This window comes from Phocoena sinus, chromosome 17 (assembly GCF_008692025.1).
Source record: "Phocoena sinus isolate mPhoSin1 chromosome 17, mPhoSin1.pri, whole genome shotgun sequence".
In the NCBI taxonomy this organism is placed as follows: Eukaryota; Metazoa; Chordata; class Mammalia; order Artiodactyla; family Phocoenidae; genus Phocoena; species Phocoena sinus.
Window position 1 is genome coordinate 41904583 of NC_045779.1, and position 26417 is coordinate 41930999.

The 26417-nt window shown below is 40.0% G+C and overlaps 2 protein-coding genes across 4 annotated transcripts in view; one reads left to right on the plus strand and one right to left on the minus strand.

The window, feature by feature from the left end:
• Positions 1–5920: 5920 nt before the first annotated feature.
• On the minus strand, positions 5921–14261 carry RIDA (reactive intermediate imine deaminase A homolog). The gene is made up of 6 exons (XM_032610345.1): positions 14073–14261; positions 11700–11805; positions 10101–10155; positions 8667–8735; positions 7701–7756; positions 5921–6496 (listed from the first exon to the last, which is right to left on the minus strand). Exons 1-6 carry the CDS (start codon positions 14135–14137, stop codon positions 6434–6436), a joined length of 414 nt encoding a protein of 137 aa, XP_032466236.1. The 5' UTR covers positions 14138–14261; the 3' UTR covers positions 5921–6433.
• Positions 14262–14353: 92 nt separating this feature from the next.
• The window catches only part of POP1 (POP1 homolog, ribonuclease P/MRP subunit), a 37632-nt gene continuing 25568 nt past the window's right edge, over positions 14354–26417 (plus strand). For 2 of the 3 annotated variants that reach the window (XM_032610346.1, XM_032610348.1), the window contains exons 1-6: positions 14354–14436; positions 14570–14718; positions 18533–18673; positions 20130–20297; positions 22059–22234; positions 23466–23714. In XM_032610346.1, coding sequence (XP_032466237.1) covers positions 18535–18673; positions 20130–20297; positions 22059–22234; positions 23466–23714 — 732 coding nt within the window. In that variant the 5' untranslated portion in view covers positions 14354–14436; positions 14570–14718; positions 18533–18534. The remainder of the gene's footprint in view (positions 14437–14569; positions 14719–18532; positions 18674–20129; positions 20298–22058; positions 22235–23465; positions 23715–26417) is intronic. The other variant, XM_032610347.1, reaches the window with a different exon arrangement.

The window sequence follows — 26417 nt, forward strand, 5'->3', positions numbered from 1 at the left end:
CAGCACTTTATTTCCAGCTTTCTCATGGTAGGGTTAGAATTTGAAGTCATGACCTATCTGTAACTATGCCCCTTAGACCCTGACTGGCCAGAGTAGTATCTGATTTCCTGACTACAGTGACTGGTTTAGGAATGCGTCCCTATCCCGGGCTGGACCAATCAGAGGCTTCTCTGAGACTCTCCTGCCAGAGATATCAGGAAATGATGTCTTTCTTTTGGGTTAGTACCTTGGTGGTCTCTCTCTACCTTGGTGGCCCTGCAGCATCTTCCCCTAAGAGACAGATGGAGCCGGGAGGTTTCTGGAACACAAGTGCTTAAAGCCAGCTGTACTCTGGATTTCTCTGTTACATGAGCCTATGAACTCCTCTTTTTCTCCACTTATACTAGTTGAGTTGGGTTTCTGTCACATCCAAATAAGAGTCTTAATATTAAAAGTAGAAAGAAGTGTCATAAATGAGCTGAAGAAAATATTAAATATAAGAGCAGAAATTAATGCTAAAGAAAAGAAAGGTAATAGAAAGAATCAAAAGAGCCAAAAAATGGTTCGTAAATAGATTAATAAAATTGATAAACTTCTGGGCAAGACTGATTAAAAAATAATAGAAGCACAAATAAACTATATTAGATGAAATGAAGGCACTTGAATACAGATACAAGAGATTAAAAAGGTGAAATTTAGATGAAGTGTGCAAATTCTACGACAATGTAAATGACCCCAAACTGAAGGAAAGACTAGAAAATCTGAATGTTCCTGTTACCATGAAACAAACTGAATCAGTAATTTAAAATTTTTTCCCAAAGAAAATACCAAGCCCCAACAGTATTATAGGTAAACACCATCAAACATTCAAGGATAGATATTTACAACCATAAACTCTTTTATAAAAGAAAAAAACCAGTCTCACAGCTGAACATAAATGTAAAGATCTTAAACAAAAAAAAATACATCATTCTGAATTTGAGTGTATAAAACATACATTATAATATATATGTTGACCAAGTTAAACTTATCTAGGAATGAAAGGTTGGTTCTACATTATAAAAAATTCATTACTATAGTTGTGTTTTACCATATTAGCAAATTGAATGAAAAAAATCATATCACGACCTCATAGAAAACAGGAAAAATTCAACAAATTTCAGCAACCATTTTAAACTCCAATGTCACCTTCTCACTGACCCTGTTATACCTGCACTCCCCTATACCCTCCAAATCCCCTTGCTTTGCTTTTCCCTATAGCTCTTAACAATCTAACATAATTTTTTGTGTCTGGTTTTTCTTTCTTACTTTAAAAAATTGTGGTAAAATATAGATAACAAAATTTACCATTTTACCTGTTTTTAAGTGTACAATTCAGTGGCACTAAATACACTCACAATGCTGTGCAACCATCCCAATTATTTCCAAAACTCTTCCGTCTCCTCCAACAGAAACCGTAACCCATTAAGCAATAGCTCCCCATAGCTTGCTACTCCCAACCCCTGGTAAGCTCTAATCTATTTTCTGTCCCTATGATATATAATTCCCTAGTATATAATTTACTTGCTTTGTTTGTGTAAATTCCCTGAGGGCAAGGATTTTAGGCTGTTTATTGCGGAAATCACGGCACTCATGACAATATCTGGCTTATTAAGTATTTGTGGAAGGAAGGAAGGAAGGAAAGAAGGAAGGGAGGAAGGGCTTTTAGCAAAGTAGGTCTAGAAGGAAATTTTCTTGATCTAATAAAAGGGATATATAAAAAACAATAGTGGGACTTCCCTGGTGACACAGTGGTTAAGAATCCTCCTGCCAATGCAGGGAACACGGGTTTGAGCCCTGGTTTGGGAAGATCCCACATGCTGAGGAGCAATTAAGCCCTCGAGCCACAACTACTGAAGCCCGTGCACCTAGAGCCCGTGCTCTGCAACAAGAGAAGCCACCGCAGTGAGAAGCCTGCGCACCGCAACGAAGAGTAGGCCTCGCTCCCCGCAACTAGAGAAAGGCCGCACGCAGCAATGAAGACCCAACACAGCCAAAAATAAATAAATAAATTTATTAAAAGAAAACCAGTAGGAAGCATCAAACTCAATGGTGACATGTCAAAGACATTCCTTTAAAAACAAATAACAATGTAAATATGATTTCATTTTTGTTTCAGCTCAGAGACTTAAAATATTTCAATGATTCAAACATGTGATAACAGAAGAAAGAAGAAGTGATAAATGCAAAATTCAGGTTTCCTCTGAGATGGGAGGGAAGGGGACATCTGGATTGGAGCATCATATCTGGTCTTATATAGCTGTAAGAGTGTTCTTTTTCTCAAACTGTGTGGTAGGAATGTGGGTGGTCAACATTCTTTTGTATCTGCTTGGTATTAGATGTTTAAAATTTTTTTAAACCATAATATTGAGTGAAAACAAGTCAGACAAATATATTCTGTATTTTGTTAATATAAAATTTAAAATCAGGCAAAATTAAATGATCTTCACTTCTTATTTGAATGCATAACTTCTAAATGGCAAAACTATAAAGACAAACAAGAACAATTCATATAAAATTTAGGACCGTAGTTACCTTTGGCAGAAGTGAGGGTAATAGCTTATGCAGGGCTCCCAGAGTATTGGTGATGTTCCTTTCTTGGGCTGGATTTGGTACATAGGTGTTCATTTTACTATTGTTTAAACCATGCATATAAATTACATAGCTTCTTTGATAAGTGTGAAGTAGTGGATAATAAACCGGTTTTGGTGGGTAACATAAACTCAGGTATTGTCCTAGACAAATTTCATCACCTGCCAACATTTTTCCAAGCACACTTTGCGGGGGGTGTTTGTCACCTGCTGATTTTCCTAAGTCTTTTTTTAAAAAATAATTTATTTATGATTTATTTATTTTTGGCTTCATTGGGTCTTCGTTGCTGCGCGCGGGCTTTTTCTAGTTGCAGTGAGCCGGGGCTGCTCTTCGTTGCGGTACATGGACTTCTCATTGCAGTGGCTTCTCTTGTTGCAGAGCATGGGCTCTAGGTGCACGGGCCTCAGCAGTTGTGGCACGTGGGCTTCAGTAGTTATGGCTCGCGGGCTCAGTAGTTGTGGCTCGCGGGCTCTAGAGAGCAGGCTCAGCAGTTGTAGCGCATGGGCTTAGCTGTTCTGCGGCATGTGGGATCTTCCCAGACCAGGGCTCGAACCCATGTCCCCTGCATTGGCAGGCAGATTCTTAACCACTGTGCCGCCAGGGAAGCCCTCTCCTAAGTCTTTATATTTTTAGGCAATACCAGTTAACTATGAGCAACATTTTTTAACTGAAAGGGAAAAGACCTTTCACTTAACAGTCTACCACAGACTGCATTACTACAGTCCTTAAAAAAAAGGTTTAAATTTTCTAGGGCATTTGTATGTACAAAGAGTACCCAAATACTCCTCCTCCCCACTGCACAGTTTCCCCAGTTATTAACGTCTTTAATTAGTGTGGTACCTTTGTTTCAATTGATGAACACCGACACATTATTAACTAAAGCCCCTAGTTTACATGAGGGTTCACTCTTTGAGTTTTACATTCTATGGTTGATAAATGCATGATATGTATCTACCATTACAGTATCATACATAGTAGTTTCACTGCCCTAAACATCTCCTGTGCTTCACCTGTTGATCCCTCCCCTACTTCCTCTGCCACCCTGGCAACCACTGATCTTTTTACTGTTTCCATAGTTTTGCCTTTCCCAGAATGTCACATAGTTGGAATCATACAGTATGTTATCTTCTTAGATTGACTTCTTTCATTTAGTAACGTGCATCTAAGGTTCCCCATGTCTTTTTGTGGCTTGAGAGCTTATTTTTATTTTTTGGCTGTGCCACACGGCTTATAGGATCTCAGTTCCCCAACCAGGGACTGAACCCAGTCCATGGCAGTTAAAGTGCCAAATCCTAACCACTAGACTACCAGGGAATTCCCTCATTTCTTTTTATTGCCAAATAACAGAAAGGTTTCTATCATTATCATCATAGCTATGTGCCAGGCATTATTCTAAGTGCTCTATACATATTAACTTATTTAAACCTTACAACATTATAAGGTAGGTACTAGTAATATCCCCATTTTACAGATGAAACAAAGGAGATATTTTACAGAAGAAACAGAACAGAGAGCTTAAGTAACTAGTCCAAAGCTACAAAGCTAATAAGTGGTGGAATAGAATTTGAAATCAAGCAGTTTGGCTCCAGAGCCTACACCCTTGACTACTGTACTGTACTGCTTCATGTAAAAATGTCTAAAATAATTTTCAGGGCCTAATCTTGTTTATCAACTCATAGTGCTATACTCCCCAACTCTACCTCCTTGAAGAATCCTCATTCTTATCTTTTATGTCAATAAATTTAGGTATGGAAATAGCAGAAACTTTTCCATCTAGCACATTATTCTATATGATAATTATTAAATACTGATGAATAGTGACAGCTTTTTTGATCCTTTGCTGTATGCTAGACACTGCTAAGTACTTTCCATATACATTATCTTATTTAATCCTTACAACATCCCTTTGAGAAGGTGCAATTATTATCTCTCAGGAGACTGAGACTTAAAGAGGTTAAATAACTAGCTCAAGATCATACAGCTAATAAGTGGTAGATCTGGGCCTTGAAGCCTGTTAGAACTACTCCAAAGTCTGTGCTCTTAAACTTGTTATTGACTGGCCGAGTTTTGCAGAAACCAACTCCTATGGCCGGTGATTTGTTATTAAGTGATACTGATATGTCTCTCTGGTCAATAACGTTCGGGTAACAAAAGACATTAATACATCTCTAGTCAATGTGTTATAACTGCTCTTCCCAAGTGCTTCTAATATTATCTTTTGGTTTACCAAACTTTTCAAATTAGCATGACATTTCTAAATTAAACTCAAACAAATAGGTATATGTAAAATGTTACGTGTGTATGTAAGAATGTTACAGCAGCATTGATACGATAATTTTGCAAATATGGAATTGTTTGGATCAATGGTTAAATCACCTAAGGTATATTTACACAAAAGATGACTCCACAGCAGCTTTAAAAATGAGGTAGATCAATATGTAGTTACATGGAAGACCTTCAAGACAAGAAGATAGCAATCTGTAGAATAACATATACAGTAAAGCTCCATTTATGTAAACAAGCCAAAACCAAACGAGATGATTAAGTATATAATGAATAGAAAACTATCTGCTCGTTACATTCAAAACTCTTAGCAGTGGTCATCTTTGGGGAGGTAAGTGGAATGGCCAGTGAGTGAAGGGGGCTTTTACTTTTTTTTTTTTTAATTTATTTATATATTTATTTTTCGCTGTGTTGGGTCTTCGTTGCTGTGTGCAGGCTTTCTCTAGTTGCTGCGAGCGGGGGCTGCTCTTTGTTGCGGTGTGCGGGCTTCTTATTGCAGTGGCTTCTCCTGCTGTGGAGCGCGGGCTTTAGGTGCACGGGCTCCAGTAGTTGTGGCTCGCGGGCTCAGCAGTTCTGGCTCGGGCTCTAGAGCGCAGGCTCAGTAGTTGTGACGCATGGGCTTAGTTGCTCTGCTGCATGTGGGATCTTCCCGGACCAGGGCTTGAATCCGTGTCCCCTGCATTGGCAGGTGGATCCTTAACCACTGTGCCACCAGGGAAGTCCTGGGACTTTTACTTTTTTTTTTCTTTTGACTTTTACTTTTTAATCTACATAATTCTGTGTTGGAATTTATTCTACAACAAGGAGGTATTCATGTAGTAGTTTCTAAAAATGTTAAAAAACTTCAAAGAACAAACACAAAATGGTTTGTGCCTTATTACCACAGTGTAAAAATGTAAAGCCAGAAGTAAGCTTTGAGAAAAAAAGTTGGAATTTAAACTTCATAGTTCCCCCACCTTTATTTAGGTAATAGGATTTAGTGTATATATTAAACTTTAAAAAAATAAATGAACAGAATCACACAAAGGAAAATCTGCATGCTATTTTATTTCCATTAGAAAAATACTATCTATATAAAATTTGGTCCAGTTTCTTCTCCTTTACCTCTACCATTCAAATTTAAATGCTTTAATTTTACTCAAGTAAAAGCAGAATCATGTATCTGACATGAGAACTAAATAGTTCACACCATTAAATTAATAGTTTAATTGAGTTAGGTGTGCTCTTTATTATTTCTCAGGAATAGTAACTCATCTTTCCTACATGCTATTTCCCTTTACTTTTATTTTTCTGAGTAACTATGTAATGTGTGTCTCTTTTCCCACATCCACTAATGAGTGTTATAGAAGTGTAATTTATAACATCAGTAACTAGATTTCATCATTAATCTTCAACTCATGTTCAATTCCCCTTATTATATGGTATTTCCATAACTTCAGATATTTCAGTCAACCTTACACTTTCCAACAAATACTGTAAAAATTAAGATGTTAATTTAAAAACATTATTAAAATTCCAGACTAAATAACACTGGGCCCACTTAGAGCGATGCTGTCATGAGAGGTCCTTGGACAGCTACTGCTTCAATCTCAACACGGCCTCCCTGTCAGGAAAATAATGAATAAATTAAGAGAGCGCCATAATACCTACTAAAAACATATGCAATTTTTAACATATGCATTTTTAACATTAAACTTATCAAAGAAGTAAAGGAGGGGGCACATGCACCAAGAATCTACAGCAGGCCAGGTTATTATGCTCAATGTGTTCGTCTATGTTAGCTCATGTGATTCCCACAGCAGCTCTATTATCAGGGGTTCTCTCAATGCAGAGGATTGATACACTGTAGCTTAGAAAGGTTGTTTAACCCATCCCAGGACACAAAACCAAACAGCAGGGTTTCCCTGGTGGCGCAGTGGTTGAGAGTCTGCCTGCCAATGCAGGGGACACGGGTTCGTGCCCCGGTCCGGGAAGATCCCACATGCCGCGGAGCGGCTGGGCCCATGAGCCATGGCCGCTGAGCCTGCGCGTCCGGAGCCTGTGCTCCGCAACGGGAGAGGTCACAACAGTGAGAGGCCCGCGTACTCCACCCCCGCCCCCGACAAAAAAAAAAAACAAACTAAACAGCAGAGGTTCAAACCCATGTCTTATAACTCCAGGTTCGGAGCTCCTTCCATCACATTCTATACCTTAATAAATTTGAAGATACTGATCAATCCAAGTAACAAAAAATTAAAGCAACAAAAATACCACTCATAGAAGATAAATTTCTTTAGTGGAAAATTGCCAGAAGTCCATGAGAGCCGCTTCTTTATAGGTAGAAATACTGTGCTGCTAAGGGGCATAGGAAGAGCTTCTAGTTCGACTAGAATACCAAAGTAGGAATGGTGAGAAATCTATGAGCCACTGGTTTTCAGATGAATTTTTCTAATAGAAGGTCTAGTGTTTTTTTGTTTTTTTGTTTTTGTTTTTGTTTTGGCCACGCCGCGTGGCTGGCGGGCTTAGTTCTGCAACCAAAGATCAGACCAAGGATCAAACCCGGGCCCTTGGCAGTGAAAGCACAGAGTCCTAACCCCTGGACCGACCGCTAGAGAATTCCCTAGATTTTTAATTATATGATAGAAAAGTAAAATTTTTACTGCAGAACTCACAGATCTGGCTCAGTTTATAGTCTCTAAGCAACAGTAAAACAATACAGCGCTATTTTACTTTTTCTCACAATTTTAGTACTCTGATTCTGTTGTGTTCATGTCCATGTGTGGCCTTGATTTTTAATATTCTTAATTTTAACACAAATGTGTACTCACTTTGGGCAAAGCAGCAACCTGGTAGGCAGCTCTTGCAGGAAAACTACTCTGGAAATCTAAATTTAAAAGAATTTCATTTCAGTTTTCAGATACTATGCTGAAACTCAACACTGCAGGATCAAGAATCTGGTAAGTGCTTCAGATATGTGTCAGTTCTTAGATGTAAGCAACATGGAAAAAAAGAAGCTCATATTTATATTTGATAAAATATTTTGCCATGATGTTTAATATTTAAAACAATATCTTAGTTTTCTGGGGAAAAAAATGAAAATACTCATATACTCTGACACTTTGATCTTGTTTGACATGAAGGAGGTTGTTTTTAAAGTGATAATTATAAGTAATGATGCCTTTTCCGTGTTATACCTTTGTCTTATCTCACCAGGTGGTAGGGATACTCATTTTCCCCACTAGGACAGCAATGTTAGTAATAACAGATAACACGTACTGAGTGCTTACAACGTGCCAGCATCTGTTCTAACATGTTTACATGTTGTATTAACTCATTTAAAATTCCAACAACCTTATAAGGTTTTATCCCCATTTTGCATATGAGGAAACCAAGGCACAGAAATATTAACTAACCAGCTAATGATTCTGAGAGAGTAGAACAGAGGTGGTGGCTAGACCTTATCACAGCGATAATAAATACAATCTATGTGTTGAAAAATGATTAGGAGGGCTTAGAAAGCCTGAGGAGGGTATAACAAAATGAAGCTTTAGGGAAATGGATTTGTCCGGTTGTAGTATGTTATTCTAGGGAATGCAATAGAAATATCTTGGATGTTTTCGTGGGGGGGACACTGTGTGTTTCTAATCAGGCTATTAATTCTTTTAGGACAGGATGTATGACCATTTCTTTAGCATCTCCCAACATTCCTAATTCATAATGGACACTTACTAAATAAGGTTAATAGATATATTTCTCTTTAAAATGGGAAATAGTAATAAAGCCAAATTACTTACATTGTTTGTAGATGTCATTGACAGTATTGAAGTCGTTTATGTCAGCCAGCAAAACCGTTGTTTTTACCACTAGGAGATATATACATTGTCATTAGGTTTATTTAGTTATTTGGTCTGATCCAAAACATTACTTAGAAAAACAGTACTGATGAAATAAATTTCATATTTTAAGGCAAGACAAGAAAAATTTAAACATAAAATTTGTTTTCTCTGCCCATTTAGTCCTCCTCTGTCCCCTCTAGTGTGCAGTGCACATCTGCACTGAGCATCAGCCGGACCCCCTCCAACAACAGAAATACCTGCCCAGCCATGAAGTTCAGTTCTTCTTCTGCTGGTGCCAGCCATGCGACCCCTTAGAACATAACAGTTCTCACTTATGACCTTATTAATGGCACTAGCTATATTACTTCTGTTCTGCCTATTTTACAAGATTCTTGTTTCTTGCATGATCAAATGTGACTGAGCCTCCAATAAAAATAATAAGTAGATGACTTGAAATTATTCACCTAAAATATAGTTCTCCAATAAAAATAATAAGTAGATGACTTGAAATTATTCACCTAAAATATAGTTCTACAGGATCAATGATCATAATAGTGTAACTCTCGATATGGGAAGAAGCAACAAGAGACAATCATTTCCTGGCTTTTGGCTACTATTAACAGAGCTTTAGTCCACTAATAGGACATTGAGTGGCATAGCAATGAAATCCCCGCCTGACCTGGGAACGAGCATTTCTAGCACCGCGGGACAAATTGGTCACGAAATGCCTCCCAAACCTTGGCTGAAATTAAGATTGAAAGAGAGGGGATTGTAAAGTAAGAACGTTGCCCACCAACCAGTTCTATAAGAATCAAGTCATTAGCCACTGCAGTCGCTGACCTACAATATATTGAGAAAGGAATTCAGGTAAGAGATCAGGATAAGGCACTTTGTGCTCTGGGAAAACTGGCAGAACCGGCCCTCAGATATTTTCGGGAGAAAATTTTATGCACCTAGTTTTTCACATGTTCCCATACTAAGAGAAGCACTAAAACCATTAACTAAGATATCTGTTCCTCGCGAACAGCAGTAACCTTCTACCAAGATGTGTGCCATTTTGATTGCATGTACCTCTTTGCCAAAATCATATATATTCTGGCCTTTCCCCTTACGTCTTTGGAACAGTCCTCTGATCTTTCTGTAAGTCTGCCAGGTTATAATCCTCAGGTTGGGTCAAATAAAATTTTCCATTTTTTTCTTAGATTGACTAATGATTAATTTTTCATTGATATTATGTATATGGCTCTGGACTGTCTTGATTAAAATGGGACTGAAATTAAACCAACTTCAAATAACAAAGATATGGCATGATATATTACTGGATGCCATGTGTTCTTCAAAAAGACCAAAGAAATATCAAACAGAAATGTGAAATAATATCAAGTTGCTCACCATTTGTGAAGTCACAGCCTGCTGCTTTCAGAATTTCACCCATGTTTGTAAGAGCCTGTGAACCGAGGTAAGAAAGGCCTAAGGCACTGATGCTACACTGAAGCTTTAATTCAATTCAATTAACCATCTTTACTAATATCTCCTTAAATAGCCTATGTTGCAGAAAAATCTCCCTTTTCTAGGAAATTCTACTCTTTGTAGGCCACCTCTATACAAGTGAATTGCTTCTTGGCTTTCTTTAATGAAATGAATCTTTCTGAAATACAATGAGAAGTTGCCTCCTTTTGTGAGGAAAAAGACTGAAGTCTCTTCCTCAGTGCTAGAATGGTGAAATTCTCAGCCCATGTCCACTAAGCTAAAACAGAAATTATTACTGGGGCTCCTAATTCCATATCACTCTGAGGATAAGTATGAGCTAGTAAGCATTAAAACCTGTTTTCTTTAAAGCAATATTTGATTTTAAAAAGGTTTTTTTCCTTTTTCTCAAAGTAAATTGTGTACATGTTTGATATTCTGGGCTCTGGAAAAACATTAGTTTTTCACCCTGTCCTTAATTTATTATTTTTCAATTCATTCTTCCACTTTGATTGGTCACATTATAATAGTTGATGATTTAAAAAAATTAATCTTCTAATTAGGTAATACATAGATATGACAAAAAATTCAAAAGCTATAAAAAAGCATATACAGTGAAAAGATGTCTTCCACCCTTACTCCCCCTCCCCAGTTTCCTTCATCAAAGGTAACCACTGTTTCTAGTTTCTCGTATATCCTTCCAGAGACAGTCAATGCTTGTACCAACATAAATGTATGTATCCTTAGACACGCACACAGAGGGTAGCTTATTGTGCATGCTGTTCTGCATCTTGGTTTTATTTTATCATATAATAATTTATCTTGGAGACCTTTCCATATGAATTTAGTTGTACAGATGTAGCATGATTTATTTAACTAGTTCCTCATGGATGGACATTTAGATTGTTTTCTATCTTTGGATATTACAAATGACTCAGTGAATGTTTTAAATTATAATTTAATTCCATTTATTGGATTAGAATTATATCCCCCATTCTTATTTCAAAAAACGTACTGCATGTAACCTTTGATATTTCTCTTTCTAACAAAATGTTGACTTTTACTTTTGTGGTGGTGGATTTTTTTTTTTTTTTGCAGGTCATTGGCCCTGATAAAACAATTTCCCAACCCATGTGGAAGTGGCAAGATGTTTTCAATAATTCAAGGTTTTTCCCTCCCATTTTACTGAAATATAATTGACATATAACATTTATTAGTTTTAGGTATATAACATGATGATTTGATACATGTATATACTGTGAAATCATTACCACAATAAGTTGATATCCAGTAATTCAGGTTCAAGGTCACCTTGGAAAGTAAAATCTTTTTTTTTTGGTTGTTAAATGAGTCATCACATTTCCAACTTTCTACTGACATAAAACTGTCTTTAGTTAACTAGTAACTTAAAAAGTACTTATCTGATTATCTCTATAATAAACAAATCAGCCAAATGGATTCTTAATACTCCTCAATATTAAAAAGGAGTAGAGAAGGGAACTTCAAATGTGGAAAATGACTCACTTGTTTAGCCTCTTCTGCCACCCCTCCTGGCACAAGCTGTCCACTTGCAGGATCCATGCCTAGCTGTCCTGAAATGTAAATGGTCCTGTCGACTAACACGGCCTGACTGTAATGAACAGAAATCCAGGATATACGTAAAACATAAACATAAAATGTGAAACTCAATGCTAAAAGATTTCTTTGCTAAGACACAAAAAGAACAAAATGTAAAATAAAAAAATTGATAATTGGACTTCATTGAAATTAAAACCTTTTGCTTACTGAAAGACATCTTTAAGAAAATGAAAGCCCAATTCACGGATTGGGAGAAAATATCTGCAAAACACATATTTAACAAAGGACTTGTATTCAGAATATATAAAGAACTCTTACAACTCAGTAATATAAAGACAACTCAGTAAAAAATCGGCAAGTGATCTGAACAGACACTTCACTAAAGAAGACATACAAAAAGTGAAGGAGTAATGCAAACCAAAGGCACACTTATGATACCATCACACACAATAAAGCATCACTGATAGTAACAAGTATTGATGAGGATATGGAGAAACTAGAACCTTCATACTTTATTGGTGCAAATGCAAAATAGTACACACTGGAAAATAGTTTGGTAGTTTCTTAAAAATGTAAACAGGGAATTCCCCGGTGGTCCACTGGTTAGGATGCGCTTTCACTGCCGAGGGCCGTGGTTCAGTCCCTGGTGGGGGGGAACTAAGATCCTGTAAAGTGCGAGGCGCGGCCAAAAAAAAAAAAAAAAAACCACATACACATAACATACAACCCAGCGATTTCTTTCTTAGACAACTACTCAAAAGAAATATGTCCAAAAACTTCACATGGATATTCAGAACAGCATTATTCATGATAGCAAAAAGGAAAAAAATAAAAATAAAAAACACCCACGGATAGATCCAACTAAAGACTACATATTATTTGATTCTACTTATATAAAATTCTAGAAAAAACAAACAAAAAAAGCAGCAGAAAGTAGATTAGTGGCTGCCTGGGGTCAGGGGTAGGGGTGGGAATTGAACACAAACGGGTATGACGGATTGTTTTTGCAAGGCGGGGTGGTTTGCGGTGTTGATGTAAATGTTCAAAAACTTGACTGTGGCAGTAGGTGCATGACTCGATACATTTACCCAAACTCATGGAACTCTGCACTTAAAATGGTGAATTTTGTATGTAACTTATACCTCAATAAAGCTGTAAAACAAGCAAAAGAAAGCAATGCCAAGAGCACTTTTAAGAAAATAAGTAATTAGACAAGGTTGATCACTGCTGAAGGGTCAATTAAGGATCCACCTGTGAGGGTACACTTTTCTGCAAAGTGCTTATTTTCGGAACTGATTATTTCTGTAATGAGGATACTAAATATCAGAATTAGGATAAGGTCTCAAGAAAAAGCATAAGCTACACTGAGACCTGAAAGAGAGCCAAACACATCAACTTTAAAGGCAATTTATTTGTTTTTGGATAAAGAAAGCCCCGCCATTGTTTCTCTTAACTGTGATAAAAAAATATACATCAAACATAAAATTTACCATTTTAGGGACTTCCCTGGTGGCGCAGTGGTTAAGAATCCACCTGCCAATGCAGGGGACACAGGTTCGATCCCTGGTCCAGGAAGATCCCACATGCCGCGGAGCAACTGAGCCCGTGCACCACAACTACTGAGCCTGAGCTATAGAGCCCGTGAGCCACAACGAGTGAAGCCCGCGCGCCTGTGAGCCCGTGCTCCGCAACAAGAGAAGCCACCGCGATGAGAAGCCCGCGCACCGCAACGAAGAGTAGCCCCTGCTCGCCACAACTAGAGAAAGCCCGCGCGCAGCAACGAAGACCCAAGACAGCCATAAATAAATTTATATTAAAAAATTTTTTTTACCGTTTTAACCGTTTTAAGGTACACAGTTCAATGGCATTAAATGTTTAAAAAAATTTTTTTGATAAAGAAAACAATATCAATTTAAATTTAGAGGTAAAATTTGTTTTACCCCATTTCACGGTTATTTAGAAAACAAGATATTCTCATTTCTAATTTTCTAGTTCCCTATAGTTTGTTTTCCAACATGCTCCCAACTTTCCTATCTTTCATTTCATGGCATTTCCCCTGATTTGCAGACCGTTATCTTTCTTCTTTATAATTTTAAATACAAAATTGATAATTTTATAACACGTAGTGGGTCTCTCGGTGGGCTTCCCGCCTTCCCGGGTTCCGTTTCCGGGTTCAGCATGTTGCATGAGGTTGCCCAGTGAACCCCGAAGGCCTGGCGCAGCTCGGACCCGGACTGGCCCAAGCCCCTAAATTCCGACCCCACAACCTCCGACCCCACAGGCCCCGCGTCCTTCTCAGCTCCCACAGGCCTCCTGTACCTGTAGGGACCAATAGCCGCTGGGGCTTTCGCGGTGCTGATCACCTTTCTGATCAAAGCCGACATGGCTAATCCTTTCTCCTCGCCGCCCCTCGGAGACAACTACCACGTAGGTTGCTTCTACTCGTGTCTCAAGGGTCTGAACAGCTGAGGCTAGAATCCCAGTTTTAAAGAGTCGCTGGTTGGCGGGGAGGGGGGGTTTCGCTCGGCATTCTGGGAGTTGTAGTTTCCGTGCGACTCCGGGCCACGTGGAGGCTGCAGTCACAGTGGCGCATGCGCTCTCCAGCTCTCTCGCCGCGCACGTCGCGCCGGGGACTGTGGTAGAACGTTGTCATCCTGACCTGGGACCACGGAGCGTCTGGCAGGTAGGTCGTGAGGGGCTGGCGTCCGCCAGGGTTCGCAAGTATGGGGGAGTGTGTGTGGCGGTCCCCGGGCGCCCCTCCGATTCTCTCCCTCACACGCAGCTGACCTACTCTTCTTCTCTTGCTCCCTGCGCAGGGGCCCCTCTTCCTGCCTGGCACCTCTTTCTGTTACCCAAGAACTGGGTTCACGTCTTGGTGGATGTCAAGACAAACAAAACTAAACAAAACCAAAAAAACCAACCAAGACAAAGATCAGGAGAAGGAAGGATTTATTACTTGCTGCAGGTAAGCAGAGCACCGGGGATCTTTCCCAAAGCAGTATCTCCCCAACAGAAAAATTGGGGAAGTTTTAAGCTAAGGATGCATGCATATTCATGAAGGGGCTCCAGCAGAGGGGAATTCAGCATTGAATTGTGGCAAAGGTCAACAGAGTCCAAGCTTTAGTTGAAACCTCCAGGGTCATAAGAAAGGTCAGCATCATCGTGGGTTAGGTTCTGTTGATCTGGTGATTGAGAGCTCGAGGGGGTTCAGATTCTGCAAAACAGCTCAAGAAAGTGTGTTTCAGGCTAATCTTGTCATGGAAATAGAAATGGGAGTTTACAACTGATTTTTACTGTTGTTACTCCTCTTGCTTGATAACTGTCGTTTGTTCTTTAGTTCCCTTAAGATCACTATTACTGAGACCTGTTTAAAGGCAAACGTTGTAGCCAGGCTTAGATCACAAAATGGCTTGGGCCAAAAATGGCTTCTTTTATGTCAAGAAATTCATGCCTGCTTCTCTTTCTCCGGGGACCCCCTACTTCATCTACTTACACTTCAGCCCCTGTGACCGAGCCCACTGTGTCTGTCATTTCTCTGCATTGCACCTCCGGGCAGAGGCTGTCCTGGGAGCTGGCTTGCACATCCTGAAGGAATAAGATGGGTCATTGAGGGGACCACGCTGAGACCTGGGCATTGTTCACCTACCCCCTTCCATGCTCCCTTCTCTGGGAGAGCTCCCCAAGATTTTCAAGGTGTCTCTGCATTCCCTTTCTATCTCAGCAGAAGCCTAGTGACTGGGATCTGATTTCAGGTAGATTATAGGTCTTGGTCCAGCAGATGGCCCCAGAGCTGTTCTCTTGGCAGATATTCGGTCATGCTGTATCAGAAGCGGTGGCACTTGGCTAAATATTTTTTACTGTTAATATACGCATTATAGGCACGTTTCACTCCATTTATGCGTGCACATGTACATTCAACAAATATATATATTGAGTCCCTGCTTTGTGCAAGGCTAGGTCTTGGAGATGCAGCAGTGAAAAAGACTGGCAAAATCCCTGCCCTGTCCTGCTTCTGAAACGGAATATAAGAAAATCCTCGTTGTTCCCTGGTGGCACAGGGGTTAAGAATCCACCTGCCAATGCAGGAGACATGGGTTCGAGTCTTTGTCCGGGAACATCCCACATGCCGTGGAGCAAGTAAGGCCGTGCACCCATTCACTGTTAGTGGGATTGTAAAATGGCACAACCAAAATAGAAAACATATCACCATTCCTCAAAAAATTAAAAACAGATCTACCATATGATCCATAAATCCCACGTGTAGATATATATTCAAAAGAATTGAAAGCGGGATCTCAAAGAGGTATTTGTACACTCATGTTGATAGCAGCACTATTCACAATAGTCAAGAGGTGGAAGCAACCCACATATCCATTGATAGATAAGTAGATAATCAAGGTATGGTATATACATACAATGGGATGCTAATTTTTTGCCCTGGAACCTAAGCTCAGAGATGTGACTTCTGAAGGTCACCCTAACCCTGGTGTCCCACCCAGGGTTCCCAGGTAGTGCTCTGTTTTGCTGGGCAAGTTCTGATGCAAGCAGGTGGAATAAATTGTTTTGTAGGATAATTTGGAATGATTCTTAATACAGACTGATCTGAATCATGTCCTTCACTAGCCAACAAGCTCTGTAGAACTCAGTTTACCTCCTACATATTTTTTAGTTTGAAAAGTGTTTTGGGGTGTAGATCTGGTTGTCTTTCATTTAGGTCAAAGCAGGATGGAGTGGGAAAGTGAAATGACATAAGTCTCTGTTATTTCATTTATTATTTAAGAATAAGAGCTACCATAAACAGAGCCCTTAGTTTATGCAAAGCCCCATGATTTGTGTTATATACATTATCTTATTTAATACTCATAGCAACCTGCTGATTATTCCCATTTATAGAAGGAGAGACCAAAGCTCAAAGAGGGAAAGTAACTTTCCTAAGATTATACAACTAAAAAGTGTTAAGGAAGATAGTGAAGGCTCTTAAACACTATGCCACATAGGTTACTCTTAATTTTGCATGAAGTCTTGCATTGGAAAGGTGGTAAGTGAATGGAAGGTAGTTAATTCAGTGCTACTTATTGGACGTGGTGCAAATCCGGATGTGGCATTTGAAAGTCTGTGCGGGTGTTTTGGTCGGCATAATGATTGGGGTAACACTGCTGCCACTTACTGGGCAGGGGTCAGGGATGTTAGCCATCCTGCAGTGTGTAGTACCTGACTCTGCTTTGCATAAAAGCATCGGCTTCATGGATTTAATATACACTGAATTTTCCAGGAATACAATAAATGAGGCAAGATTGTATTTTTTAAAAAAAATTTTGTACTTTATCAAAGAGTGTTTACCAGTTTGGGAAATTATGTCGCCAGTGGTATTACTACCTTCTCTTAGAGGTACTACTACAACACACCCGTATTACTTTGCCTTTGTAGCTGTTGCAGATATGTAATCCTTTTTTTTTTTTTTAATTAATTTATTTTTGGCTGCGTTGGATCTTCATTGCTGCTCACGGGCTTCTCATTGCGGTGGCTTCTCTTGTTGCAGAGCACGGGCTCTAGGCGTGCAGGCTTCAGTAGTTGTGGCCCCCAGGCTTAGTTGCTACACGGCATGTGGCATCTTCTCAGACCAGGGCTCGAACCCGTGTCCCCTGCATTGGCAGGCGGATTCTTAACCACTGTGCCACCAGGGAAGCCCCAGACACGTAATTCTACGTTTAGGTATGAGTAAAGACTAGTATTAAAACATTTAAATGCTTGGAGAATAGCTTGGTTCTGCTACTCTGAGCTTCCCAGCCTCCTGGTGTCCCCCTTTTCCTGCAGGACCATTCCCTGTGTCCGACCTCCCTACAGTCAGCAAGGAAAGAGTTAATGACTGTTGCATGGGAGCTTCAGGACCCTTCTCCAGCTCTACAGATTGTGCCCATGCCTGTGTTGGTGCCTGTGTCAGTGATTATCTCCCTGGGTTAAAAATATCTCTATTTCATAATGCCATCTAGTTATGGTGAAATATTTACATACAGAAAATAGATATTATTTTATTAGAATTACTTTTAGTTCTCTGCATCACAATGAGGACACGTATTGTAGGACATGTTTTGATAAAAGTTATGTGTCTAGTAGGTTATGTAATTAATGAATTTCATTTAAAAATAGAAAACAGGTGTTCAAACTATTCAGTAAAAGAAAGGGGACGTTGAGTCTGAGAGTTGAGAACTACTGTGTAATCAGGCTCCTCTAGGTTTTTGTCCTTTGTCCTTCTTACTTCAAATTGAAATCATTTTGCTATTCTAAATTAAAGGTACACCTGGCCTCATCTCAGCAGTAGAAATGAAAACATCAGTAATTTATGTTCAGTTTTTGGTGAAGTTACCGTATCTGAATAGTGTGTCCCATATTTCATTAATTCATGTGACTCGTTTCACCTAAGAATTTTGATAAACTGGTTTAGCTAATTTAAGTTTTTTACCGCGGCATAGGGATCTTATCTCACAGTTAGTTTTTCATTCTTCCAGTAGACTTTATGCAGTGTCAACACTGGTATGTGACTTAATTATTTGACAGCGCAAAACAAAATTATTTTTTTCTGTTGAATCGGGTTTTGGGTCCTTGCTGTAGATCAATATCATGATAACGTTTTGATATCATCAATCCAGCTATAATAAATGGAGATTTATTACATTGAAGAATCAAATTTTGAGTCACATGAACATTTATCCATTAAATTTATTTTTATTTTTGAAAGGAAGTTTCTTCTCCCTGTAGTAAATTTATTACTTTCTTTCCAGAAATGTCTAATGCAAAAGAAAGGAAACATGCTAAGAAAATGAGAAACCAGCCCACCAATGTGACTTTATCCTCTGGCTTTGTGGCTGACAGTGGTGTAAAGTACCATAATGGAGGTAGAAAACCTTTCCAGTCTCAAAAAGGTAAGATAAACATGGTGCTCTCTACACATACTTCCATTTGGATTGCTTTTGTCAGCTCCTAAATGGTAAAAGAGTTGAGTTAAAAATAGATACAGGTGACCTTCATTATTTGCAAGTTTTGTATTTGCACATTCACCTAGTTGCTAAATTTGTAACCCCAAACTTAATACTCATGGCACTTTGATGGTCATTCACGGATGTGCAAAGAGTGGGGAAAATTTTGAGTCACCTGATGTGGGTATTCCCAGTGGAGGTTCCCAGTGCCTTCCTGCTTCAGCTTCATACAGAGATGACCAGAGGAAGGAGACTGGTGGGACAGGGCAGTGTAGTGCAAGAAGCTCCAGCTCTCACCGGGGTTTGAATTGCGATTGTGGGGCAGCCTCAGGCAGGTCACTTAACACTTCTGAACCTCATTTTCTCTTTGTAAAAGAAAGGAAATAGAATCTACTAGGATGAGTTGTTCTTACGATTTAAGATCATAATCTCTGTGAGATGTATGTATACATACATACATAGATACATGCTTGTTTTCTCTAGGAGCAGTGGTTCAGTGTTCACTAGTTCAGTGTTGGCTGTGACTTTCTAGAACATAACTGCTGGGAATAATGAGAATTGGCTGTAGGTATTTTACAGCTGATATATTTTTTTATCTGTACCTTAACAGTTATTATTAAATGACACTTCTATATTTCCTAAAAGAAATGCAGTGCATTCATCATATCTACGTTTAACTTGTGTGCTGATTTTAGAACCTTGTAAAGTGATATGAAGGGGATAGCTGTTCATCAGGCAGCAACAGAAAATTGATTCAGATCCAACATTCATGCCCACTGTGCCAAGTGAGAAGCCATAGCACACATTATCTCATTTGAACCTCACAATGACAGACCTTGCAACATGTTTCATGATTATAGGGGCTTAATTATCACTGCCGTGGAAATAAACAGGAAGGCTGTAAAATTCTCTACTGATCTTTCCCTGTATTCATAGAGATATTGTGTTAATGTCAGAATGGTTTGAATGCCTAGACATTTGTACAGAGACTGCTTTTATTTCTTTCTTAGCATAGTGGCTCTCAACTTGAGTGTGCCAGAGAATTATGATGAAAGACTGCATATGCAAAATCATGTGGATTATAGTATTTAAGGGAGCCTAGGTGTAAAAGCCACATTGCACTATTTATATGGAGAACAGTTCCCTCTGTTATACCCAAGGTTCTTTCATGTGTCACACTGACATGATTAGCTAGTGTGCTGCCTCCTAGCTATGTGACCTTGGGCAAGTCAACTCACCTCCCTGCCTGAGATCCCTCCTCCTTAAGGGGAGGACAGTAATAGCCACTTACAGGGTGGTTGCAGGATTAAAAACCTGATCAGTTTTCACCCAACACTCTAATCCTTATCTCTGATAAAAGTGACGTTTTTTCTTTTTGTTTTCTTTTTTGAAAATGTACTAGAGCCTCATTCTGGAACTTCACGACAGCGGCAAACCAAAACGAGCCACCATTCACTGGCTGAGTCTGATGCAAAGGAGCAGTCTTCCTCCAGGGTAACCTTTAAAAAAAAGGGAGGATGGAAAGCAGGTCCTGAGGGCACTTCTCAGGAGATTCCCAAGTATATAACCGGTAGGTATTTGTACAGAAGCCAAGTTTGATTGTACTGGGAGCTCTCTGTTTCTCCTGCAGCCAGATTTCTAGTGCCTTCTCTCCGCCCTGGGCCTTGGCCCTGCCTCCCCGTCTCTCTCCTTCCTTCTGTCCACATGGGCGTGTCTCACCTCCAGCCTGGACTCAGACCAGCGCTTCCCTGGGCCTGCTAGCTCTCCCTCCTTCGGGCTCCCTCCTCTCTCTTACTGTCCTTCTTAGAGGTTCTGATTTGTGAACTGTTCCTTTTTGTCTTAAAGTCATCTTTGTCACCTCCTCCCCCCTTTCTAAAAAGTATAAAACGCCATCCACACTCCTCAGCACCGCATCTCCAAAGATAAAACCCAATTTAACGCACTCTGACGGCAACCTGTCTCCAGGCCCTGTCCAGTCTCATTTCCCAATACCCCCCTTCACCGTCACCCCTCACTACCTGGTAACCCTGTATTCCTTGTACACACCTTAAGCGTGCCTTCTGGTGTTTCTTTATGCCTTCCTGGAGGCGTTCACTTAAATTTCTCCAGTGCTCTGTTTATTATTCAGAAAAAATAGTCTATTTTTCAATAAAGAAAACTGAAAATAGTTATGGTCACATGTTTGTAAAAATACAGGAAATATTAAGGAAGAAAACCCCTGGAGTCAAAATCATTTAAAATTTTGTTTTTTCTTTGTTTTCTTGTGGGATTATTACACTTAAGAATGGTTGTGGGCTTCCCTGGTGGTGCAGTGGTTGGGAGTCCGCCTGCCGATGCAGGGGACGTGGGTTCGTGTCCCGGTGCGGGAGGATCCCACGTGCCGCCGAGTGGCTGGGCCCGTGGGCCATGGCCGCTGGGCCTGCGTGTCTGGAGCCTGTGCTCCGCAACGGGAGAGGCCACAGCAGTGAGAGGCCCGCATACCACAAAAAAAAAAAAAAAGGAAGAAAAAAAAGAAAAAAAGAAAAGAATGGTTGTGATTATATTGCATGTAGCTTTCTGTTTTTTTTATTTTTTAAGTAAATTTATTTATTTTATTTATTTATTTTTGGCTGCATTGGGACTTCGTTGCTGCACGCGGGCTTTCTCTAGTTGCAGTGAGCGGGGGCTACTCTTCGTTGCTTCTCATTGTGGTGGCTTCTCTTGTTGCGGAGCACGGGCTCTAGGCATGTGAGCTTCAGTAGTTGTGTCACATGGGCTTAGTAGTTGTGGCGCATAGGCTCAGTAGTTGTGGTGCATGGTCTTAGTTGTTCCACAGCATGTGGGATCTTCCTGGACCAGGGCTCAAACCTGTGTCCCCTGCATTGGCAGGTGGATTCTTAACCACTGTGCCAGCAGGGAAGCCCAGCTCTCTCTTTTAAAAAAACTCTTTTTTACCTTTTTTTTTTTTTTTTTTGCGGTACGCGGGCCCCTCACCGCCACGGCCCCTCCCGCTGTGGAGCACAGGCTCCGGACGTGCAGGCTCCGCGGCATGTGGGATCCTCCCGGACCAGGGCACGAACCCGCGTCCCCCGCATTGGCAGGCGGACTCCCAACCACTGCGCCACCAGGGAAGCCCTTTACCTTATTTTTTTACTAAATTTTTTCTGATTAGAAAAGGAAAACCGAATCCTTAGTTTCACAGTCATGTAACAGAAATAACTACTATTGGTGTTAATCTATTAGGAGTTAGGGTAGTGGGTGAATTGTAAGCTCATGTGCTTCAAATCTGTTTTCCTTCGAAACCTACCAGGAAAAGATGAGTTTTTAATAACGGTGGTGTTCTCTTCAACAGCTTCTACTTTTGCTCAAGCTCGAGCTGCTGAAATCAGTGCCATGTTGAAAGCAGTGGCCCAGAAATCTTCTAATTCACTGGTTTTCCAGACGCTGCCACGGCACATGAGACGAAGAGCCATGAGTCACAATGTCAAACGCCTTCCTCGACGGTTACAGGAGATTGCCCAGAAAGAGGTATAAGTGTCCCTTAATGTAAATGTTTAGGTTAGTGGTTCTTAAAGGAAGTTGAGAAGTATTAACCTAACAGAATTTATTAAAATGAAGACTAAAAAACAACATGCTCATTTTGCATATTTTTTGGTTTAATCATTATCTTCCCCACCTCCACCTCCACTCCCCTCCAAAATTAGCAGGCTGTTGGATATTACAGCTACTTTTAAATACAGCATTTGGAAACTCTCTCTCTTTATGATGTTAAACAGTTGATGTTCCCCTGCCAGATTTAAAATGAAAATTTGACCTTCTTACCAGATAAGTAATTTTAGCTCTGCACTTTGGGGGTGTGACCAGTTGAGAGTTGGAAGGTTAAAAAAGGCAGCATCAATGCCTAGTATTTGCCTTTTGTCTTTTTTTAATGTTGAAAACTTGAACTTGGATTTAATTTTTTGTTCAAGTCCAGTTGTTTTTGGCTTTACCAAAATTCTTGGCTTGGACATTCTATGATTGTCTAACCACACTATGTCTTTACTAATTGATCCAAAATTTCTTTATCAAGTGCCTTCCGTGTACTGGTATTATGCTGGTGGTGAGGTTAGGGTCCATTAAGGTAAAGTCCTTATTCTTAAGGGGCCCACAAACTAATGGAAAAGAGTTTTTCCCACAAAAGTTTAGCTTAGCTATGGAAGAAGTGAAGAATGAAAACAAAACAGGAATTTTGTTCTCTCTAGATTTAATGTGACGTCCGTTTCCTAGTGATAGCATTTAGCATTTGTCTGTCAGTACCTAAGTGATATGAAATGTGCAGGTTTTCCCCACTTTTATATCTTTGGTCCTAAGTTTGGGGTTTAGTTATATTCTTAGATGTTAAAAAACAATAAAAATCAACACAAAGCTAGCATTTGATTTATTCTTTCTTGCTTTCTAATATTAATAGCCACAAATAAGTTTGAGTTACTGTGTTGAACATTTTATAAATATTCTAATCTTCCCAGTCCCCGAAGCTTGCCCAGTTAGTAAGTGATAGAACTGTGTTTCCTTCCTAGGTTTACCTTTTTCTAAAATCTTCACTCTTTCTGTTGCCTCCTCTACTTTCATTGGAGAAATCACCAAGTTAAAAAATTAAGCAAACTAATGGAGTCTGTAAGGTACTCCACTTCACCTAAAATTAGCTGTTTGAATTCCTAACATTTAACTTTGTTTTGAGATGGTTACAAACTACGATCTGCCTGTCTTCTTGAAACTCTAGGCAGAGAAAGCAGTTCATCAGAAAAAAGAACACTCAAAAAATAAGTGCCATAAAGCTCGACGATGTCACATAAACCGGATGCTAGAATTTAACCGGAGACAAAAGAAGAACAAATGGCTAGAAACTCACATCTGGCACGCGAAGCGGTTTCACATGGTCAAGAGGTGGGGCTACTGCCTGGGGGAGAGGCCGACAGTCAAGAGCCACAGAGCCTGCTATCGAGCCATGACGAGCCGCTGCCTCCTTCAGGTATGCTTTTCCGATTGCTTTCCCCTTTATTTTCGTTTAGACCCTTTCTGATTTAGACTTTTAGACTAGTTCATGGTATGCCAAAGCCCTATCTAAGATTATTCATTTTAAAAGTAATTACTGGGCAAGAGGCATTTTGCCAGATGCTGGAGATGAAGGAGCCTAAAGTTATTGGGGCACACTGACATTAATCAAATAATTAGCCAAATATACAGTTGTAAGGGAATACTATACAATACCGTGACCATTTGTAACAGGAATAGGAGTGCTTCCCCGTGGAAGTGATGCTTGAGCGGAGCTCTAAGGGATAGGGAAATGGCAGAGTGGGTGAAGGCAGAGGCAGCCAGATAGGAAGGAAGGATTGAAATAAATTCATTGTGACAAAGATGAAGAGAGTGAGAGCAGGGCTAACATAGGGCGAGATTAGTTCTGGAGAATAAGTAGGAACCAGATCCTGCAGGATCTTGTCGGTCATGCTCGGGATTCATTCAGCAGTCATTCACCACCACAGATATTTGAGAACCATCTATGCTGGGAAGTTTGTTTCAAACTCTTTAAGAGGACAGTTGGTTTTAGAGCTACATAATAGTATTTATTTGGCTGTCCTGTCTTCTCCTGTGCCTCCCCCGACCCCACCCCGCCCCCGGTCAGTTGCTAATTCAATAGCTTTCTCTCTCTTCCAGTACGTGTTTAGAAATTTGTTCTTTGCAGAGGACCTATCTTTCCATGGCAGGATGGCCTTGGCCAGCTTTTGAAAGCCGTTAGTATTAGTATCCTCTGCTACCTCTTGAGAGCAATGTAGCAGAATAAGCAATACAAGAACCTTAAAAAAAATTGTGGTAAATTAGACATAACAACAGCTTTGTCATTTTAACCATTTTTATGTATACAGTTCTGAGGCATTAAGTATGTTCACATTGTTGTGTAACTCATCACCATCCATCTCTGGAGCTTTTTCATCTCTGAGACCAAAGCCCTGCATCCATTAAACACTAACTCCCCATTCTTCTCTCCACCAGTCTCTGCCAACCACCATTCTACTTTTCATCTTTATGAATCTGACTACTCTAGGTACCTCGTATAAGCGGACTCATAACAGTAAGCCAGCTCCTTTTGAGACTGGCTTATTTCACTTAGCCTGATGTCTTCAAGATTAATCCATGTTGTATCATTCGTCAGTTTCCCTCATTTTTTTTTTTTTTTAATTATATTTATTTATTTATTTATTTATGGCTGCATTGGGTCTTCCTTGCTGCACACGGGCTTTCTCTAGTTGCGGTGAGCAGGGGCCACTCTTTGTTGCGGTGTGCAGGCTTCTCATTGTGGTGGCTTCTCTTGTTGTGGAGCACGGGCTCTAGGCGCCTGGGCTTCAGTAGTTGTGGCACGCGGGCTCAGTAGTTGTGGCACACGGGCTTAGTTGCTCTGCAGTATGTAGAATCTTCCCGGACCAGGGCTCAAACCCGTGTCCCCTGCACTGCAGTTGTATTCTTAACCAGTGCGCCACCAGAGAAGTCCTCCCTCATTTTTAAGGCTGAATAATATTTCATTGTATGTATATACCACATTTTGTTTGTTCATTCATCTGTCAGTGGTCACTTGAGCTGCTTTTACCGTTTGGCTATTGTGAGTAATGCTGCTATGAACATGGGTGTACAAATATCTCTTCAGTTCCTTGCTTTCAGTTCTTTTGGGTATATACCCAGGAGAGGAATTGCTGGATCATGTGGTAGATCTATGTTTAATTTCTTTGAGGAACCATCATACTTTTTTCCATAAAGGCTACACTATTTTACATTCCCATCAGCAGTGCACAAGGGCTTCAGTTTCTCCATGTCCTACCAACACATGTTGTTTTCTGTTTTTTTGATAATTGCCATCCTAATGGGTGTAAAGTAAAGAACCTTATAAGAGCCTTTGATTTGAAGACCTAGCAGCAGAAATCATGGATTATAGTCAAATTCTTCATTTTGACTGTTGAGGAGCCTGGGATCCAGAGAGGTGAAGTGACTTGCCTCGGGCTGCACAGCTTGTTGGTGGCCTACGTAGCAAGATAGGCCCTCCCCAGTGCTACGTTGGGAGCTGATTCCCCTGGCCTCTGCTTTTTCCGCTGTACTCTGTCATCTCTCAAATTTTAAGGCAGACATATAGTTACTTCTCATTTTGGACAGAATTTTTGCTGAGGTTATCAGGTATTTTCTTTACATTTGATTAGTCCTAAGTAATAAAAATAATAGCTAGTAATAACAAATATTTTTGAGTACTTAATTTATGTCTGTTTTAGTACTTTACATGTGTTTACTCACTTAATCCTTACAACAACAGTATGGGGTAGGTTTTACCATTATTTCCATTTTACAAATGAGAAAACTGAGACGTTGGGCAGACGTATGACATATCCCCGGCCATACAACTAATGAGTGGTGAAGTTGGGATTTGAGCCCAGGTAGTCTGGTTCCAGAGTTCCACGCTCTTAACCATTATTCTCTGCTGTCACTCAGTTGTACACACTCTGGTGGGGTTCCTCTGCCACTGACAGCTGAGAGTGGATCGCTGTTGCTGGGAAGATTTCTGTGTGTGCGTGATAGCACTGATTCATGTGAGTTTGTCAGAGCCTTACCTGTGACTTTAGTTTCAGTTGCTGCGTGCACTGAAATTGCTTAAAGGAGCCATGGTGGAGGGGTTGGTTCGGGGGTCAGTGAGCCT

What these genes read in the sequence shown, in the direction of transcription:
- RIDA (XM_032610345.1), bottom strand. Translation starts at nt 14,137, where the DNA reads ATGTCGGCTTTGATCAGAAAGGTGATCAGCACCGCGAAAGCCCCAGCG. An exon ending in AGGCTGTGACTTCACAAATG is followed by an intron (nt 8,736 to 10,100) that starts GTGAGCAACTTG and finishes TATATCTCCTAG; the next exon opens with TGGTAAAAACAACGGTTTTG. An exon ending in AGGTTGCTGCTTTGCCCAAA is followed by an intron (nt 6,497 to 7,700) that starts GTGAGTACACAT and finishes TTTTCCTGACAG; the next exon opens with GGAGGCCGTGTTGAGATTGA.